The following is a 19,441-nucleotide window of genomic DNA, read 5'->3' on the forward strand; positions in this document are numbered from 1 at the left end:
ATTTTCTGCCAAAACCAAACTTTAAAATATAAGAGTTCTTTTTTTTTTTTCTGAAAAGAGCCAAAGTGGTTAATTTACTTATAAGGTATTCTTAATGTTTCAATTTCTTCAGTACCCTACATTTTTTCTTTTGAGACAGAGTCACACTCGACCATCCAGGCTGGAGTGCAGTGGTACATTCTCGGCTCACTGCAGCCTCTGCCTCCCAGGTTCAAGTGATTCTTGTGACTTCAGCCTCCAAGTAGCTGGAATTACAGGCGCGCACCACCATGCCTGGATAATTTTTGTGTTTTTGGTAGAGATCGTTTCACCATGTTGGCCACACTGGTCTCAAACTCCTGGCCTCAAGTGATCCCAGTGCCTCAGCCTCCCAAAGTGCTGGGATTACAGGCCTAAGCCACTAAACCTGGCTCTTCAGTATCCTGTATTTTAAACAGAAATCAAAACCAGTAAAAATTTTCCATTTTATTTTAAATAATAAATTATCTCTGAATGGGTCAGAATGTTAGACAAATCTGTTAGACATGAGAATCCTACCTTACACTAGACATAAAAATGAATTCCAGGTGGATTAAAGATCTAAATATAAAGAACAAAACCATGAAAGTACCTATAACAAAATATTCTTATAACGCTGGGGTGGAAAAGTATTTCATAATACTGCAAAGCCCTCAAAAAAAAAGACTATCAAGATTAGATCACGTCAAGGTTTACATGGCAAAATAACATACCAAACAAAAGTTAAAAGGCCAAGGTCAAATTCAAAGATAATATCTGCAACATATATAATAAAAAAATACCCATATCATACATATTATACAAAGTCCTACCATATCAAGATAGACTGGATTTTTTTTTAAGGAAACAGGAAAAAGCAGGTCACAGAAGAAATACACATGACTAATAAACACATGAAAAATCTTGAGTCATATACTTGAGTAATGGAAAAAAGAAATCTCCTACCTCCTAGGGATCAAAGAAATGCAAAGGGAAATGATCTCATTTTTCACTCATGAGAATGACAAAAATTAAAATGAGACAATATCAATGATTTGAGAAAGGATTTACTTATTTATTTATTTATTTGAGACAAAGTCTCACTCTTGTCCCCCAGGCTGGAGTATAATGGCGCGATCTTGGCTCACTGCAACCTCTACCTCCCAGGTTCAAGAGAATCTCCTGCCTCAGCCTCCTGAGTAGCTGGGATTACAGGTGCTTGCCACCACACCTGGCTAATTTTTGTATTTTTAGTAGAGATAGGGTTTCACCATGTTGGCCAGGTTGGTCTCGAACTGACCTCAGGTAATCTGCCCGCCTCAGCCTCCCAAAGTGCAGGGATTACAGGCGTGAGCCACCGCGCCCAGCCAAGAAAGGACATTTTTATACAGTTAGTAAGAATATTAAATCGTCCATCATTTTGCAGGCAATTTCTCTATCCTAGAGAAATATATTCTATACTAGAAATATATTCTCTATCCTAGAGAAATAGCTCCATAATAATTTAAGAATATATGTGCAAAGGTGTTCACTGCAGCCTTATATGTAAGTATTTAATAGGCTTATGGTATTAAGTGAAATAAAATCCATATCCCTGAAACAGGTACAACTCTCACACCTTTGCTCATTTCATTTCCCTCTCTTGGCCTATCTAACCAAAAGTCATCTCCTCTTCCTCTCAATTCCCAAAATACTCTTACATCCCACTAAGAATTTTTATGTTTTATCTCCACAACTAGATCACAAGTTCTTCACATGAGCTCTTAATCCTGTTTGTATTCTCTATCTTAAAAAAGGTGATCTTGGCCGGGCTGCAAATTATAAATAATGCTGTAATTAATATCTCTACATATAAATCTTTGAATTTTTAACTACATCCTTAAGATAGATTCCTAGAAATGGAGTTACGAGGATAATGTTAAGAACTCTAAACCTTTTTTTTTTTTTTTTGAGATAAGAGTCTCATTCTGTAACCCAGGCTGGAGTGCAATGGCACGATTTGGTTCACTGCAACCTCCACCCCCTAGGTTTAAGTGATTCTCCTGCCTCAGCCTCTCGAGTAGCTGGGATTACAGGCGCCTGCCACCACACCCGGCTAATTTTTGTATTTTTAATAGAGACGGAGTTTCACCATGTTTGCCAAGTTGGTCTCGAACTCCCAACCTCAAGAGATCCACCCGCCTCAGCCTTCCAAAGTGCTGGGATTACAGGTGTGAGCCACTGCAGCACCAGGCCATTTAAGCTTTTTTATAATCTGAAAAATTTAATCAATTTTTACCAACTTATACCAACTTGTAGACCAACAGTTTATCAGTGCTAATACACAAGTTGTAAGGATGAGTAAAAAATTTATTTTTGCTAATTTGATAGACCAAAAGGACACCCTTTAGGCATTTTTTAGTATCTGTAAAGCTAAAATCACCAAAATTCACCCTTTCCCCCTATTTATTAGTCATTTGTATTTACTGTGGGAAATTTCTGTGAACTGTCTGCCCTTTTTGCTATTTGAAGTTTCAATGTTTTCCTTATTGATTTGGGGAGACTTTTACGTAATACAGATATTAACAGTCAAATTTAAAGTGACTATCTTTCAAATATGTTGCATTCTATTTTTATCTTTTAAACTCATTTGAAATTCATTTTGGCATAAGGTACAGATGTAACTTCACCTTTTTCCCAAGTAACTACCATTTGTTCTAGTTCCACCTCTGCCTAGACACCTCTGCCCTTCCTGTCTTCTGCCCGCATGTACAAGATTCTGGTCTGGGTTCATTTACTCTGTTTCACTGATCTGACATTCTCTTTCATCTGAATCATACGGTCTTAGTTACTGTGACTTCCTCAGGCTACAGTCTTCTCCTCTACTAACTGTTCTCAACTATTTTCTCTGTCTTTTTTTTCTTTTCTTGAGACGAGAGTCTCGCTCTGTCACCCAGGCTGGAGTGCAGTAGTATGATCTCAGCTCACTGCAAGCTCTGCCTCCCCAGTTCATGCCATTCTCCTGCCTCAGCCTCCTGAGTAGTTGGGACTACAGGCACCCAACACCACGCCTGGCTAATTTTTTGTATTTTAGTAGACACGGGGTTTCACCGTGTTAGCCAGGATGGTCTCGATCTCCTGACCTTGTGATCTGCCTGTCTTGGCCTCCCAAAGTGCTGGGATTACAGGTGTGAGCCACCGCACCTGGCCCTTATCTCTTCATTTCTAAAATGCTATTTACTTTCTGTTTTAAAACTCATAGGTATGTACTATCATTTATTAAAAACAACAATTTAAAATTTTAACTGTTAAGGTGACTAAGAATAAAGGCGAAAATGGAGTTTATATGCCTGCCTCCTATTATCTTTTTTTTAGACAAAGTCTTGCTCAGTTACCCAGGCTGGAGTGCAGTGGCGCAATTTTGGTTCACTGAAACTTCCACCTCCCGGGTTGAAGCAATTCTCCTTCCTCAACCTCCTGAGTAGCTCGATTACAAGTGTGCGACACCAGGCCCAGCTACTTTTTGTTTGTTTGTTTGTTTTTTAGTAGAGAAGGGGTTTCACCATGTTGGTCAGTCTGATCTTGAACTCCTTACTTCGTGATCCGCCGGCCTCAGCCTCCCAAAGTGCTGGGATTACAGGCGTGAGCCATCACACCCGGCCACCTCCTATTAGCTTAACAGAGAGTTGGCTAACTATAAACTCCAGGTGGGGCACAGTAAACTATGCCTGCTGTAGTCAGCCAGAAAAATATTGCTAAATAAGCAATTTGTAAATCTAATAAAATCAAGGATGAAAAAACTCAGAGGTTAATTCATCTCAACCAAAAAAAGGGAACAATTTAATTAAGTCTAAAAGCACTAATTTAATTAAAGAAAGAACATCAAAAAGCTGTGTGAATGTGTCAAATACTCATATATACCTGTCTCACTAATCGCTCTCCTTCTAGATGAGGTAGATGGTCTAGAAACCAAATGTGAAGACGAAGGTTTCTCTTCCTGAAGCTCTTGCACAAGGTCCTAAGCATTCAGGAAAAAAATAAAATACAACAAACTTAACATAACCAGTAAGCTAATTTGTTGTAAATAACCTTTCCAACTGGCAAATAATATTACATTAGAATGAGAAATTTACTTAAAGATTACCTTTTGATCACTCCCACCTTCAAGGTGACACCTGTTCTCACTCACAGATGTACCTGAGTCTGATGATTCTGAGAGAAAAGAAAAAGAATCAGAAACTTGGTGGGTGGGGGGAGGGCGGCTATTCAGTAGATATGTGATCAGTCTAACACAAACCCTTATGCAATTTAACCTTTCAATAAACATTAAACATGTATTTTCCAGGTGGCACCCTCATACTAAATGTTGCAGATGTAAGTAAAATAATTCAACTTTAATGTAGAAGAGCAAAGTATAATCAAGACATTAAAAGATTGTAAGATAAATTAGCAGAGAGACAGGACAGTCATTATTTGGTAGGGACAGGGAGTGTCTGAGGAGCAAAAAATCAGGAAATATTTTGTAGGACAATGTGAAAATAGGGCTAGGAAAGGCCATTCCAGACCAAGAAAACGCCATGTGAAAAAGTATCCAAAAGCAAACTAACAGTTTCTGTTGCAGGACACCACAAGCAGTTCATTATTACTGGAATGTAGGCAGGTTCAGATTGTAAAGGATCCTGTGCGTCTAGCCAAAGCAGGACTCAGGCTGTCATTCCCTTATCACTGCATTCTTCCCAGCAGATACTTCAGAATCTTCCCTAATGCGATGTTGCAGCCACTCACCATTAAAAAGGATTTAATCCAAGAAAGAAAACTGATTTCTAGCTCACAGAAAATATTACATCCAGAGAGCAATAATGAACTCCTAAATGGTAATTTTAAGCAGAGAGTGACAAATCACTCTGGCAAAATATAAGAAAAATAGGGCAGAGGCAGGAAAACCAGTATTAGACAATTGCAATACAAACTAAAAACGATTAAAGCCTAAACTAAGGCATGGAAGACAAATTCCAGAGAAATTAAATAGGTAAAAACCAACAAGACCTGGTATTTAATAATAGAAGGCAAAGAAGAAAGGAGTTAAGATGATTCCAAGACTCTGCCTTGGGTGAATAAATGAGTGGCACCATTCACGAAAAGAGAAACTTTAAAGATAAACAGACCGGATGGGAAGATAAAAAACTGAGTTATTCAGACACATAGGTTTCATTTGTAGTGGGATATACAGACTTGGAGCTCAAAAGTCAAAGTTTCAGATTTGGGATATACAGACAATCATCATCAAATACTCTTTACTACCCCCTTGGAAACATTTTCATCTTAACAGTGAACTTATGCCTGGACATTAACATTTTGAAATTATGCATTATCATATGTTAATTTTCTCTTTATACTACGGGTAAGGTATTACACTAATTTTCTTAAGTTGTACATAATAGGTTATATTGTCCAGGAAGTTTGGATTAGTATAAACAGATGCTACAAAAAAGATGTAATAAAAAGGAAGCCCTAGGCCAGGCACAGCAGCTCACGCCTGTAATCCCAGAACTTTGGGAGGCCAAGGTGGGAGGATCACCTGAGGTCAGGAGTTTGAGACCAGCCTGGTCAACATGGTGAAACCCTTTCTCTACTAAAAATACAAAAATTAACCAGGCGTGGTGGTAGGCACCTGTAACCCCACCTACTCAGGAGGCTAAGGAAGGAGAATCGCTTAAACCCGGGAAGCAGAGATTGCAGTGATTCGAGATCATGCCACTGCATTCTAATTTGAGTAACAGAAGAGACTCCATCTCAAAAAAAAAGTGACAAAGTTGAGAACATGGAATAGGAGTTCTGAAGTTAAATCTACTGGTATCTAAATCAAACTCAGACTGCAAATAATTTGTAAGTTTCCATCTCAGTAATATAATTTTTCTAGTAATGTGCCAAAGTTTATTTAAACAAATGAAGGAATTAATACATCAGGGATACATACTTCAGAAAATTCAAAATACTACTACAAATACTATAATTGTATATTTAGCTATCATACAATTTCTTAAAGAGCTTTAAAACAATAAAATGCCAAATCATCAGCCTAGTAACTACTTTTATTCTGGGATAAAATGGAGGTACTTTTCTGGGCTTTAAATCCTAACTTTGGAAGAATAAGTATTCAACACATTTATTAAATACCACATTAATAAAACACTATACTGTGTGATGCAGAATGCAAACCTGAATAGGACATAGGTAACAAAAATATAAACAAGTATAACAGCCAGGCGCGGTGGCTCACGCCTGTAATCCCTATACTTTGGGAGGCCGAGGTGAGAGTATCTCTTGAGCTCAGGTTGAGACTAGCCTGGGCAACAGAGCAAAACACCATTTCTACCAAACATACAGAAAAATTAGCCAGGCATGGTGGAGCGTATCTGTAGTCCCAGCAACTTGGGAGGCTGAGGGGGAGGATCATTTGAGCCCTGGAGGTGGAGGATGCAGTGAGCCAAGACCACACCACTGCACTTCAAGCAGGGTGACAGAGTAAGAGTCCCTCTCAAAAACAAAAAACCCACACGTGTAACAAAGCAATTTTACAATAAAATCTGAATATGGAATAGAGGAAGTACAAGGGAGTGGTCATTTCATTCTAGGAACTATATAAGCTCCTGACAGGTGTTTTTTTGTTTTTGTCTTTTTAAGAAATGAGGTCTTGCTCCGTCACCCAGACTGGAATGGCATGAGCACAGTTCACTGCAGTCCTGACCTCCCGGGCTCAAACAATCCTCCTGCCTCAGACTCCTCAGTAGCTAGGACTACAGGCATGCACCACTATACCCAGCCGATTTTTGTAGTTTTTGCAGAGGCAGGATTTTGCCATGCTGCCCAGGCTGGTCTTGAACTCCAGGGTCAAGTGATCCTCCTGCCTTAGCCTCCTAAAGCGCTGGAATTATAGGCATGAGCCATCACACCTGGCCTAACAGCATTTCTTAACTGTAGTTCGAGGATGGGCTTTAGGAAGGGTGTAGTGTGTTCAAAAGCAAACTGTGGGGCCGGGTGCAGTGGCTCACACCTGTAATCCCAGCACTTTGGAAGGCCGAGGCAGGCAGATTGCAAGGTCAGGAGTTCGAGACCAGCCTGGCCAATAAGCTGAAACCCTGTCTCTACTAAAAATACAAAAATTAGCCAGGCATGGTGGCATAAGCCTTTAGTCCCAGCTACTCGGGAGGCTGAGAGAGAAGAATTGCTTGAACGTGGGAGGCAGAGGTTGCAGTGAACCAAGATCGTGCCACTGCACTCCAGCCTGGGTGACAGAGCAAGATTCCTTCTCAAAAAAAAAAACCAAACTGTGTACATCTCTTCCCAACTCCATGTTTTTAGCCTTCAAATGAGAGTATTATACTATGGGAGTCAGCAAGCACATAAATCAGGGCTTTTCTCATGGAAAGAAGGTTGTAAAACACTTATTGACTTATCCATGTATATGTACCCACGTGCATCTTTCTGGAACAAGAACCCAATGCTTTTATCAGCTTATTTAAGAGAGATGTGACCCAAAAATAACCAGTTAAGAATCAGAAGTAGGAACATAAAATTCCACTTCCACAAATTGGTAAACAAAATTTTGTCTATAATCAAAGAAAAAGACCCATCCTTCATCCTCACACAATGTCCTACGTAGGTAACTGTATTATTTCCCAAAGCCTTTCAATACATTTTCAAGGTAGATCACTCCTAAATAGGAGCTTCTGAAATTATGGACCTTTCAAAACAAATCCTAACTCTGATATCCCAAGTCTTAAATTAATGTAACAAGGTATTTAACCTTACATTAGAACCTCAGTATAATGTGGTTTTAGTTCATATGTACTTCTAATAAATTTATCATATTTTTATTACAATATTAAAGCAACTTTTAAAGAGAATCAATTACAAAACATGCACATGAACAAAAATGTCTTTAAAATCTTTTTATGGTATTTATTCATGATGCTCAAAATTAACTTACCCTGCTGATTGACTACTACCAAGTTTCTGTAGATCATGGTATATATTTTCCTTGTAGACAGAAAAAAAAAATAACAAGAGATGTATATTTTAAAATAATTTGTATTAAGCTGGATTTAACCAGACTTTTACATACATACTTAGTATGAACTACTGCACACATTCAAAACCAAATTTATCATTGGCAAGCTTGTAGGCACATAAAAGCACAATAATTAGTAGCACAATGATTACGTACAGCTACTTTTAATAATTATTAAAGTCTCTCTAGTTGAAAGATTTCACACTGCCAATTCCTGAAATGTGCTTTGTTTGGACTTTACCAAACCTCAAAAAATGGGTGTGCAAGCAGGAAGCAGTTTAACGTACTTATTTTCAAACAGGAATGTTTTTAGCTATGTGCTTAGTAGCAAACTGCCAAAAAAAAAAGTATTGAGTTATGCAAAATCCATTAAACACAAACTGCCCAAAAAAGTATCGAGTTATGCAAAATCCATTAAATAGGAATTTGATTATAATCTTGACTTTCATCAAGCTTCAACTTCCTTTCTTGATCTTAACACTTATTAACAGAGGCTGGGCGTGGTGGCTCACACCTGTAATCTCAGCACTCCGGAAGGCCAAGTAGGGTGGATCACCTGAGGCCCGGAGTTCAAGATCAGTCTGACTAACATGGAGAAACCCCATCTCTACTAAAAATACAAAATTAGCTGGGCGTGGTGGCGCATGCCTGTAATCCCAGCTACTTGGGAGGCTGAGGCAGGAGAATCACTTAAACCCGGGAGGCAGGGGTTGCGGTGAGCCGAGATCATGCCATTGCACTCCAGCCTGGGCAACAAGAGCAAAACTCCAACTCAGGAAAAAAAAAAAAAAAAAAAACTTATTAACAGATAAAGCAGCACTCATTCATTCAATAAATACAGACTGAAAACCAACCATGTACCAGACACTGGGGAAAACAAAGAATCAAACAGAAATGTATATGCCCTGATGAAGTTTATATCCTAACAGGAGGATAATTCATTTACCCCAGTATTCGTTGATGTCACAATGGATTTTTCCTTTTCTTTTTAAACTAAGGATTTGAGAGAGTGTTAGTCACAAAATATTGCTCCTCACTCAATATTAAGAGGAAATATGATCCCAACTATCTTTTTTCACCCTTGGGAATAAGGATACGGCAACCTAAACCCACAACATTTTAAATTCATATCCTTTTCAAGTAAGTAATTTCTCCTATTTCTTATCTCTCAACATTTAGAATTCAAATCCAAGGAAATCATACTTCCAAACACTATCCGAAGATTCAATATTCAGACCAGGCACAGTGGCTCACGTCTGTAATCCCAGCACTTTGGGAGGCTGAGGCAGGCAGATCACGTGAGGTCAGGAGTTCGAAACCAGCCTGGCCAACATGGCAAAACCTCATCTCTACTAAAAATACAAAAAATTAGCTGGACATAGTAGCATGCACCTGTAACCCCAGCTACTCAGGAGGCTGAGGCAAGAGAATCACTTGAACCTGGGAGGCAGAGGTTGCAGCCTGGGTAACAGAGCAAGACATCTCAAAAAAAAAAAAAAAAAAAAAAAAAGAAGATTCAATATTCAATAGCTGAAAAATTCACCAATATACCCATATATTTTTTAAATTTATAAAATTAAATCATATATCCCAAGGCCAAGTTTAAAATGACAACATATATGGATATTAAACAAAGTGATTCATCAATGAAAAAATAATTATTTATAATATATATTAATTATATTATATAAAAATTATAATATATAATATTTAAAAGCTAGATGAAATTAAATACAGTACTATATAACTAGGTTAAAACACAGTTGCACATAATATACAAACGACTGGTAAAAATAACTTTTGGTAACAAACTATAGTCCTTTTATTCTCTACTTTTCTTAGTTTTCTGTCATTTCCTAATGTTCAATAATATAATATATACTATGTTTACAATAATGAGGTTGTTTTAAAATTATAAAATCCCTTGCTCAGTTGAGGAAGTTATCTATTTTAATAAAATAAAATCCCATTTAATTATCATCTTTTCAGCTATACTATTGAGCATTAAATACTAGCAGAAGCTAGTTAACTGTTCCAGGTGAAAGCATTCATTCTATTAATTAACAGAATGAATGCTAAGGCTCAATACCGATTGCCTGTGCTAAACCAAATGTGACAAAGAATTCCAAATGTAGGCCGGGTGTGGTGGCTCACACCTGTAATCCCAGCACTTTGGGAGGCCAAGGCGGGTGGATCACCTGAGGGTGGGAGCTCAAGACCAGCCTGCTCAACATCGCGAAACCCTGTCTCTACTAAAAATACAAAAATTAGCCAGGCGTGGTGGCGGGCACCTGTAATCCCAGCTACTCGGGAAGCCGAGGCAGGAGAATCTTGAACTCAGGAGGCGGAGGTTGCGGTGAGCCAAGATTGCGCCACTACACTCCAGCCTAGGCCACAGAGCAAGACTCCCTCTCAAAAACAAAACAAAAAAGAGAGTAATTGAGATGGAGTGTTACTCTTGTTGCCCAGGTTGGAGTGCAATGGCGCGATCTCGGCTCACCACAACCTCCACCTCCTGGGTTCAAGCAATTCTCCTGCCTCAGCCTCCCGAGTAGCTGGGATTACAGGCATGCACCACAACGCCTGGCTAATTTTTTATTTTTAGTAGCGATGGGGTTTCTCCATGTTGGTCAGGCTGGTCTCGAACTCCTGACTTCAGATGATCCACCCGCCTCGGCCTCCCAAAGTGCTGGGATTACAGGTGTAAGCCACTGCGCCAGGCCTAATTCTAGAATACCTGGGTTAAATTCTGCTGGTTAAGTGCCATAATGATAAGTGACCACGAAAATGATCTCCAAAATATCTAAGGCTCAAATTTAAGCCTTTACTACTTGGTGGTATACTGTTTCTGGGAGTGACTGGAATAAAAATTTATAATAGCTACGACTAATACTTGAATGCTTGGTATGTGCCAAAAACTATGCTTTTTTTATACAACGTCTCTTTTCAAGAGCTTTAACCTCCACATGAAGTATTTAATTATCCCTATTTTATAAATGGGGAAACAGGTTTATAGAGGTTAATCTACCTAGTCACAAAAGTAGTAAATGACTGGGCTAGGTTTCAAACACTGGTTTATAAGATGCCAGAGCTCAGGTTTTCAAATAATATGCCACAGAGCTAAAAAATTAAATTTCAGCATGTCTTTTATATGTTTTACCAGTTTTTCTCTGACAAAAGTGAATGAGGGTAGAGGTGAACTGAAATGTTAGCCCAACAGGCTTTTTACAATGGACTAAACTGAAGAATTACCTGTGCTCTTTCACAGAGAAGCTTGGCACACCAAACAAATCTCCTAGAAGATCATTTGAACAATATACAATATGTTGTTGCTTCTCATCATATAATCGTTTAGTCATAATATACTGGCCAAGATAAAAAAGAACCTGAAATAGAAATATGATTTCTGAGCATTAAAGAAAACTAAATGTTAGTTTTAAATACATTTAATAATATACTATTAATCTGAATGGGGTAAACAACCAGCAACCATATCCACAACTATGTAGAACAACCACCATTTTGTACTTAGAAGCTACTTTTGGCTGGGCGCAGTGGCTCACACCTGTGATCCCAGCACTTTGGGAGGCCGAAGCGGATGGATCACCAGGTGAGGCGATAAAGACCACCCTGGTCCCATCTCTATTAAAAATACAAAAATTAGCCGGGCATGGTGGCAGACACCTGTAATCCCAGCTATTCCGGAGGCTGAGGCAGGAGAATGCTTGAACCCAGGAGGTGGTGGAGGCTGCAGTGAGCCGAGATTGCGCCACTGCACTCCAGCCTGAGCGACAGAGAGACTTCTCTCAAAAAAAAATAAAAATAAAAAAGAAGAAGAAACTGGCCCCAGCTCTTCTGACTCTTAATCCAATGCTCTTTTTACTACCCATACTAGCTTTCTCTACCTTCCTGTGTGCCCCAGAACAAAGATCCTATAACTGAGAACTACATCAGACAATACATACATTACTGTTACACAGTTTAGCATAAGCATTCTAAGTCTTTATGATGGCCTTGGCCAATTTTCTCATTTCTATCTACTGCTAAATCCATACTTTTTTGTTTCCTTAACTGATTATACAATGATAGTAAGGTCAATCCCAAATTAGCCCTAAAAATACCATTTAACCTGGCACTTCCCTACAAGCACTGTCTTTGGATTTAACTGGCTAAGCAGGCATCAGTCTTAAAGGAATATTCTTATGTGACTGGACAGATTGTTGTCCAGCAGTGGGAAAGGAAAAAGGAAGAGAACTTAGATTTATTCCACCAAATATCCCTTAAGGAAGTTTCTAAAAGCATAGCTGGAGAGGAAAAGGATACGGAAGCTCTTCCTGCCCCACTATACTGTTGTAGGAAAAAAACTTTAATGTTTTAAGTAATCTGAGTCCCACAAACTAAGTAGGAGAGAGAACAGGCATATTTCAATCACACTGAAATTTTGCCTAAGGTGGCTCAATCTCTCACTGAAAAGCATGAAAATCATGCTTCTGTGCACAAATTTAAAGCTGGGGAATGCACTAAAATGCTAGATCCATTAAATAGAATATATGGTCATGAATCAGCTCACCTCTATCCCAGAAAGGTCAGTATACTGTACTCATGTATCTCTAGTGCAGAAGTTCTTAACCTGGGATCCAGGGATGCCCAGGAAGTCCTTGGATAGAATTCAGGGGGTCCATTAATTTGGATGGGAAAAAAATTCTATCTTTATTTTCACAAACTTCTAACTAGAATTTAGCTTTTCCTTCGATTATAAATGTAGGCAACAAATCACAACAGTATTAATACCTGTGATTTCATCACCAACAAAAATCACAGGTGTTTTCATATCATACTGTGCTTATGGCAAACATTTCAAAATATGACTTATATTCCTCACTAAATCAAAATTATATTTATTGGCCATGTATGGTGGCTTATGCCTATAATCCCAGCATTTTGGGAGACCAAGGCAGGTGGATCACCTGAGGCTAGGAGTTCAAGACCAGCCTGGCCAACATGGCAAAAGCCTGTCTCTACTAAAAATACAAAGGATTAGCCAGGCATGGTGGCAGGTGCCTGTAATCCCAGCTGCGTGGGAGGGTGAGGCAGAAGAGTGGCTTAAATCTAGGAGGTGGAGGTTGCAGTGAGCCAAGATCCCGCCACTGCACTCCAGCTTGGGTGACAGAGCGAGACTCCATCTCAAAAAAAAAAAAACAACAAAACACTATATTTATTATAGCTGCTTCTAAATCTTAGTACTTATTGTGTTAATAAAAAAAGCACATATATCACAAATACTATTTTGGTAACCGTATTTTAGTATGTTTCCTTTGTAATTCTATACATTTTATTTCATATATTTAAAAACATGATTCTTAGAAGGAGTTACCAGTCTAAGAAGGCTTTCACCAGTCTACCAAAGGGTTCACAGCATAAAATGGTCAAGCGCCCCTACAGGGCTTCTGCTTATCTGAGTTCCTAGCTGAGAAATGAAACTCGAGTATAATTAGAATTTTCAGCTTTAAAATATAGTCCAAATGACCACAAAATTAAATGTTGCTGCTTAATGAAAAATCCTTCTATATGGCCAATTTCTCCCCACAGTCTTGAAAACTTTAAGTATGGCTACATGTAACTAGTAAGATGCTAGTTATCTCTTGATTCAGCTTACCTCTTTCATAGTATAAGTGTCTTTTTGTGCACCAACAGACTTTAATAACTTCAAAAGCAATGGCTTTGGTCTAACCTATAAAGAGAAAAGAGCTGTTATTATACTTCCAAAATTATCCCAGAACTATAGGCCCTGCAGCAAACATATCGATCAACTTCAATAAAGGGGGTTTGGAAAAAATGCTGGGGAGGATCTAATTATTATGCAAGTATCATGGAATCATCAAGTATCATTAGTTGTGATCACAGATAGCATCCAATCCAAGACAGGAAAAATTACTTTTTCCTTCAGCTATTTATATTACCTGCTTACTGCCTTACAAACAACCATAAATTCTTAAGATCCAATGAGCTTACGGTACTGATCCAATGAGCTTCTTGCAAGCTAACTTAGAGAATCAAAGAGAAATGAATAAATCTTTAGAGTGGATCCTGTTATCAATCTTCTCTAAAGATTAGGTTCCTGAAAGCTAGAGAACTTAACTAACTAACCCAAGCTGACAAGAGTAATTAAGAACAGATCAGACATACCAACCCAGGTCCCTCAACTACAACTCACCATTTTCTTCCTACTATATCATGCTGCCTCTTAGTTGGTCTACATTTCAAATATCTACTTGACAAACATTTACTGAGCTAATACTATGCACTGGACAGTAGTAGGTACTGCAAAAAAAATTACAAATAAGACATATGACCTATATTCAAGGAGCCTGCCAACTAGATTACAGGTCAATTTTTTTCTGTAAAGAGCCAGACTGTTAAATATTTTAAGCTTTTCATACAAATGGTTCTATCCAAGTAAAAAGTATAGTTACTATGTAAACCAACAGGCATGGTTGCATTCCAGTAAAATTTTCTTTACAGAAAGAAAGGAAGCTGGCTGGGCGAGGTGGCTCATGCCTATAACCCCAGCACTTCGGGAGACTGAGTGCTAGAGGTTCGCTTAAGGCTAGGTGTTCAAGACCAGCCTGGGCCATACTGAGAGACCCCACCTCTACAAAAAAATTTTAAAATTAAAACAAAAACAGGCAACAGGGCAAAGCTGGCCAACAGGCTAAAGTTTGCCTGCCACTTATCTAGAAGTTTTACAAATGGTATTGAGAAAAATAACTGCCATGGGGGAGGGGAATGTAATGTACTTACATGCATTTTCTCTCTTCCTTTTATCAAAATCTGCAAAACTCAGTATCTTTACAGCTTGCCACCACCCACACAAACTGGTACCTCTGCACCTCTCTTTGATATGCCCCAGTCCTGTGTCTAAATCTGACAGCTGTTTAAAATCTGACAGCACCCCCACTGGGAGTGTCTTAAAAACAGATTTTTAAAAAATTGCCTATTTCCAGCTAATCAATAAAACAAATATTAAACAACTGAAAAATTTAAAATACATATTGAATTATTAATTTTTCTGATTGCACTTTTTTTTAACTGTGCGTATATATGCACTTTACTTTCAGGCAAAATAATGAATTCTCTCAAAAAAGATTTAAAAATTATCTTTTTTCTTCTGAATTTTTAATATATGCTATATTAGCTTCAAATTAGATAAAATAACTCTAAGTAAAAATCTGTAATGGAAGATGGGTGTGGTGGCTCAGGCCTGTAATCCCAGCACTTTGGGAGGCTGAGGCAGGCAGATCACCTGAAGTCAGAAGTTCGAGACCAGCCTGGCCAACACAGCGAAACTCTGTCTCTATTAAATACACAAAAATTACTTAGGTGTAGGCCAGGCACAGTGGCTCACACCTGTAATCTCAGCGCTTTGGGAGGCCAAGACAGGTGGATCACGAGGTCAGAAGTTCAAGACCAGCCTGGACAACATGGTGAAACCCTATTTCTACTAAAAATACAAAAATTAGCCGGGTGTGGTGGTGGGTGCCTGTAATCCCAGCTACTCAGGAGGCTGCAGCAGAACTGCTTGAACTCAGGAGGCAGATGTTGTAGTGAGCTGAGATCATGCCACTGCACTCCAGTCTGGGCAACAGATCAAGACTCAGTCTCACAAAAAAAAAAAAAAAAAAAAAAAAAATTCTGTAATGGAAAGCCATCAGTATATTAGTGACTTAAAAGACATGTATTAGTGAGAAATGGCTATAAAAGATAATAGCATTCGTAATCTTACATTGAAGAACAGGAAGATAAATTATAGGTAAAGATCTAAATATCTAAAAAATTTAAATCTAGAAGAAAATATAGGAATATATTTGCAAGATAGGAGAGTTCTTCCAAAGCATGATAAGAAATTCAAAAGCCAACAAATTTTACTTCAAAGAATTGTTCTCAATGGGGAAAAGACAACATAAAAGCAAATGCTACATTAGTAAGCAACAAAAGTTAAATATACTTGAAACACATAGAGCTACTCCAATTACTAAGAAAAATTTTAAAGAACCAAAAGGAAAATGGCCAGAGAAGACGAGGCAAATCCCAGAAGAAACAAATGACAACAAAATGGAGGCCTGCTGCAGTGACTCACGCCTGTAATCCCAGCACTTTGGGAGGCCGAGGCAGGCAGATCACATGAAGTTGGGAGTTCAAGACCAGCATGACCAACGTGGAAAAACCCCATCTCTACTAAAAATACAAAATTAGCTGAGCATGATTGCGCGTGCCTGTAACCCCAGCTACTTGGGAGGCTAAGGCAGGAGAATCGCTTGAACCTGGGAGGCAGAGGTTGCAGTGAGCCAAGATCTCGCCATTGCACTCCAGCCTGGGCAACAAGAGTGAAACTCTGTCTCAAAACAAAAGGAAAGGTGCCCAGCCTCACCAAGAAACTAGGGAAAAATGAATTTAAACAATGGCACAGTACCTTTTATCAAAAAAAAAAGTAATAATAATTAAAGATTGGTAATATTCAGTGTTGGCAGGAGTGAAACTGTTAGAGCCTTTTGGTGAGCAAGTTACCAGCAGCAATCAAATATGAGTAAAATTTAGGACTCATCAAGCCTGTAATCCCAGCACTTTGGGAGGCCGAGACGGGCGGATCACGAGGTCAGGAGATCGAGACCAGCCTGGCTAACACGGTGAAACCCCGTCTCTACCAAAAAAATACAAAAAACTAGCCAGGCGAGGTGGCGGGCGCCTGTAGTCCCAGCTACTCGGGAGGCTGAGGGAGGAGAATGGCGTAAACCCGGGAGGCGGAGCTTGCAGTGAGCTGAGATCCGGCCACTGCACTCCAGCCTGGGCAACAGAGCAAGACTCCGTCTCAAAAAAAAAAAAAAAAAATTTAGGACTCAGGAGTTCTAATTCTATAAAATATTTTTCTTTTTTCTTTTTTTTAATACAGTTTCACTCTTATCGCCCAGGCTGGAGTAAAATGGCGCAATCTTTTTTTAATTTTTATTTTTATTTATTTATTTATTTATTTATTTTTTTTTTTTGAGACAGAGTCTCGCTCTGTCACCCAGGCTGGAGTGCAGTGGCCGGATCTCAGCTCACTGCAAGCTCCGCCTCCCGGGTTCACGCCATTCTCCTGCCTCAGCCTCCCGAGTAGCTGGGACTACAGGCGCCTGCCACCGCCCGGCTAGTTTTTTGTATTTTTTAGTAGAGACGGGGTTTCACCGTGTTAGCCAGGATGGTCTCGATCTCCTGACCTCGTGATCCGCCCGCCTCGGCCTCCCAAAGTGCTGGGATTACAGGCGTAAGCCACCGCGCCCGGCCTAAATGGCACAATCTTGGCTCACCGCAACCTCTGCCTCCCAGGTTCAAGTGATTCTCCTGCCTCAGCCTCCTCAGCAGCTGGGATTATAGGCACGCACCACCATGCCCGAGTAATTTTTGTATTTTTAGTAGAGACAGGGTTTCACCATGTTGGCCAGGCTAGTCTTGAACTCCTCATCTCAGGTGATCGGCCCGCCTTGACCTTCCAAAGTGCTAGGATTACAAGGGTGAGCCACCGCATCCAGCCTATAATTCCATAAAATCTTTCTTACAGAAATAGTCACACGGGATGGATGTACAAAGCAGCACTATCTGTAATACTCAAAAACAGGAGGCAATTTTTAAAAAGCTGTCAGTAAAGTCATAATTTTTATCATGCTATGGAATACCATGCAGCCATTAAAAAGAATTCTGTAGACTTTATTGACAAGGATGCAAGTCACAGAACAACTATAGTTTCATCTTGTTAGTACAACAAACAGGACAATAACATAGATTTAAATTCAAATGTAAATATATGTGGGTATGCACACAGAAAAAATCTAAAAGGGAACATGCAGCAAAAAGACTGGAATTTTCAGGTTTTACTTTAAAATTTCTCTAATGACAAAAATCTTTAAAACAAGCATGAATAATTTTTGTGACTTTTAGAAATCATTTTTAAAAATTAAATACTGGGAGGTCAAAAAGGAAAAAAAAAATCAGTCACATAACAAACATAACTTCAACCACGCTTAACAATGTAATGGAACTAATTTTTAAAGCCTATGTGGCAAAGGGCTAAGAAAATACTGACCAGTTCTTAACAGTTTTTAACTCCACGCAGTCATGCCCGAGGTAGCACACTTTAAGTTATGCACATACAATGTCATTTACAGAGCCATGCCATAATTGAGGTATATGAAATTTAGTTTATCACTTCATAAAATAAATTATTAAAATTACACGAGACAAAAATACTAACCAGGGTCTCTTGTTCAGAAGCTGGAATCTGTGAGGTGGTTACAGCACCATCAGTAGGTACAGACATGTTGGTATTGCACATTTGCCTACAAGAAGGAAAAAAAAGACGATGAAAACTGGAAATCATGAAACATCTGCGAAAAATTAATCATATATAAAGAACATAAACAACGCCTTTGTTAAAACTAAAGCTACAAGCAAGTCGGTGCTTACCTGGATCAGCAGAGAAAAAGTGGTGTGCGTCTGTGCCCACAGGTCTACCCTCCAATCGCCACTGAACACAGCTGGGAAAATGCATGGTTTAAATAGCCCCAGCTGGAGACAAGTCAGGACTTAACTCCTTTTACTGCAGTTTCGGAACGTGTCTGAACTTGACCAGCTCAAGAGGAAAAGCTGAGTCAACCTGCCCATGGAACTGGCCCAATCCCGCCCAGACTATGCGCAGCATTCACAAGACCGACCCGACAGGCCCCTGCGATTACCGGGACCCCGCCACCGAGGCGGCCCCGCAGCCCCCAGCCCACGTGACCTTTACCCTGGACTCCCGCGGAGACCTCCGAACCACTCCCGCCCCCCGCCGCCGCGAGAGCCGTCCGAAACCCCGCCCTCCTCCCTGGCGGCTACTGCCTAGCCCCAGTCCAACAAAACCTCCGCAAAGCCACGTGCCCCGCGCCCCGAGCCCCCAGCCACAAACCGCACAAAGGCTGCGAGCGGGCAGAGGCTGGGAACCAGCGATGCAGGGGACACCGTCACAGCCCAGAACCAGAAGTGACCGGTCGCTGCCGGGCCAGTACCTGCTCCTCACCATCCGGGGTTTTCGCGCTTGGAGTCGGGGGTCCCTCGAGACTCCCCAGTTTCCTTCACGGGGCCCGCGGAAGCACGACGTCCTGGGCCTTGGGAACCATTCCACTCTCGGGGCCAGGGCACTGGGCGCTCGAATGCACTAATCCGGGGAGGGACGGGGCTCCTGGCTGCGAAAGCAGCAGGATCTCGGTCAGAGGGGTCGACGCCGCCCCTCGGGCTCGGCTTCTTGCTCCATCTTCCCGACACACAGGGCCGGAAAGGCCCCACGAGCAGCCAAGCTAGCCGCGGTGCCGCGGTGCGCGCCCC

At 40.1% G+C, this 19,441-nt stretch overlaps 1 protein-coding gene across 3 annotated transcripts in view; it reads right to left on the reverse strand.

Moving 5' to 3' along the window:
* LOC105473404 (MDM2 proto-oncogene) overlaps positions 1-19,441 on the reverse strand; it is a 35,289-nt gene extending 15,848 nt beyond the window's left edge. Inside the window, exons 1-7 of one of the 3 annotated variants that reach the window (XM_011727209.2) lie at positions 19,126-19,441; positions 18,333-18,417; positions 13,704-13,778; positions 11,300-11,433; positions 7,967-8,016; positions 4,121-4,188; positions 3,898-3,994 (exon numbers count right to left, since the gene is read on the reverse strand). In XM_011727209.2, the coding sequence (XP_011725511.1) occupies positions 3,898-3,994; positions 4,121-4,188; positions 7,967-8,016; positions 11,300-11,433; positions 13,704-13,778; positions 18,333-18,417; positions 19,126-19,139 (523 nt within the window). In that variant the 5' untranslated portion in view covers positions 19,140-19,441. Of the gene's footprint in view, positions 1-3,897; positions 3,995-4,120; positions 4,189-7,966; positions 8,017-11,299; positions 11,434-13,703; positions 13,779-18,332; positions 18,418-18,544; positions 18,803-19,125 lie in introns of those variants that run through there. The other 2 variants (XM_011727212.3, XM_071071460.1) reach the window with 2 other exon arrangements.

The sequence above is a fragment of the Macaca nemestrina genome, chromosome 10 (genome assembly GCF_043159975.1).
Source record: "Macaca nemestrina isolate mMacNem1 chromosome 10, mMacNem.hap1, whole genome shotgun sequence".
Taxonomy (NCBI): domain Eukaryota; kingdom Metazoa; phylum Chordata; class Mammalia; order Primates; family Cercopithecidae; genus Macaca; species Macaca nemestrina.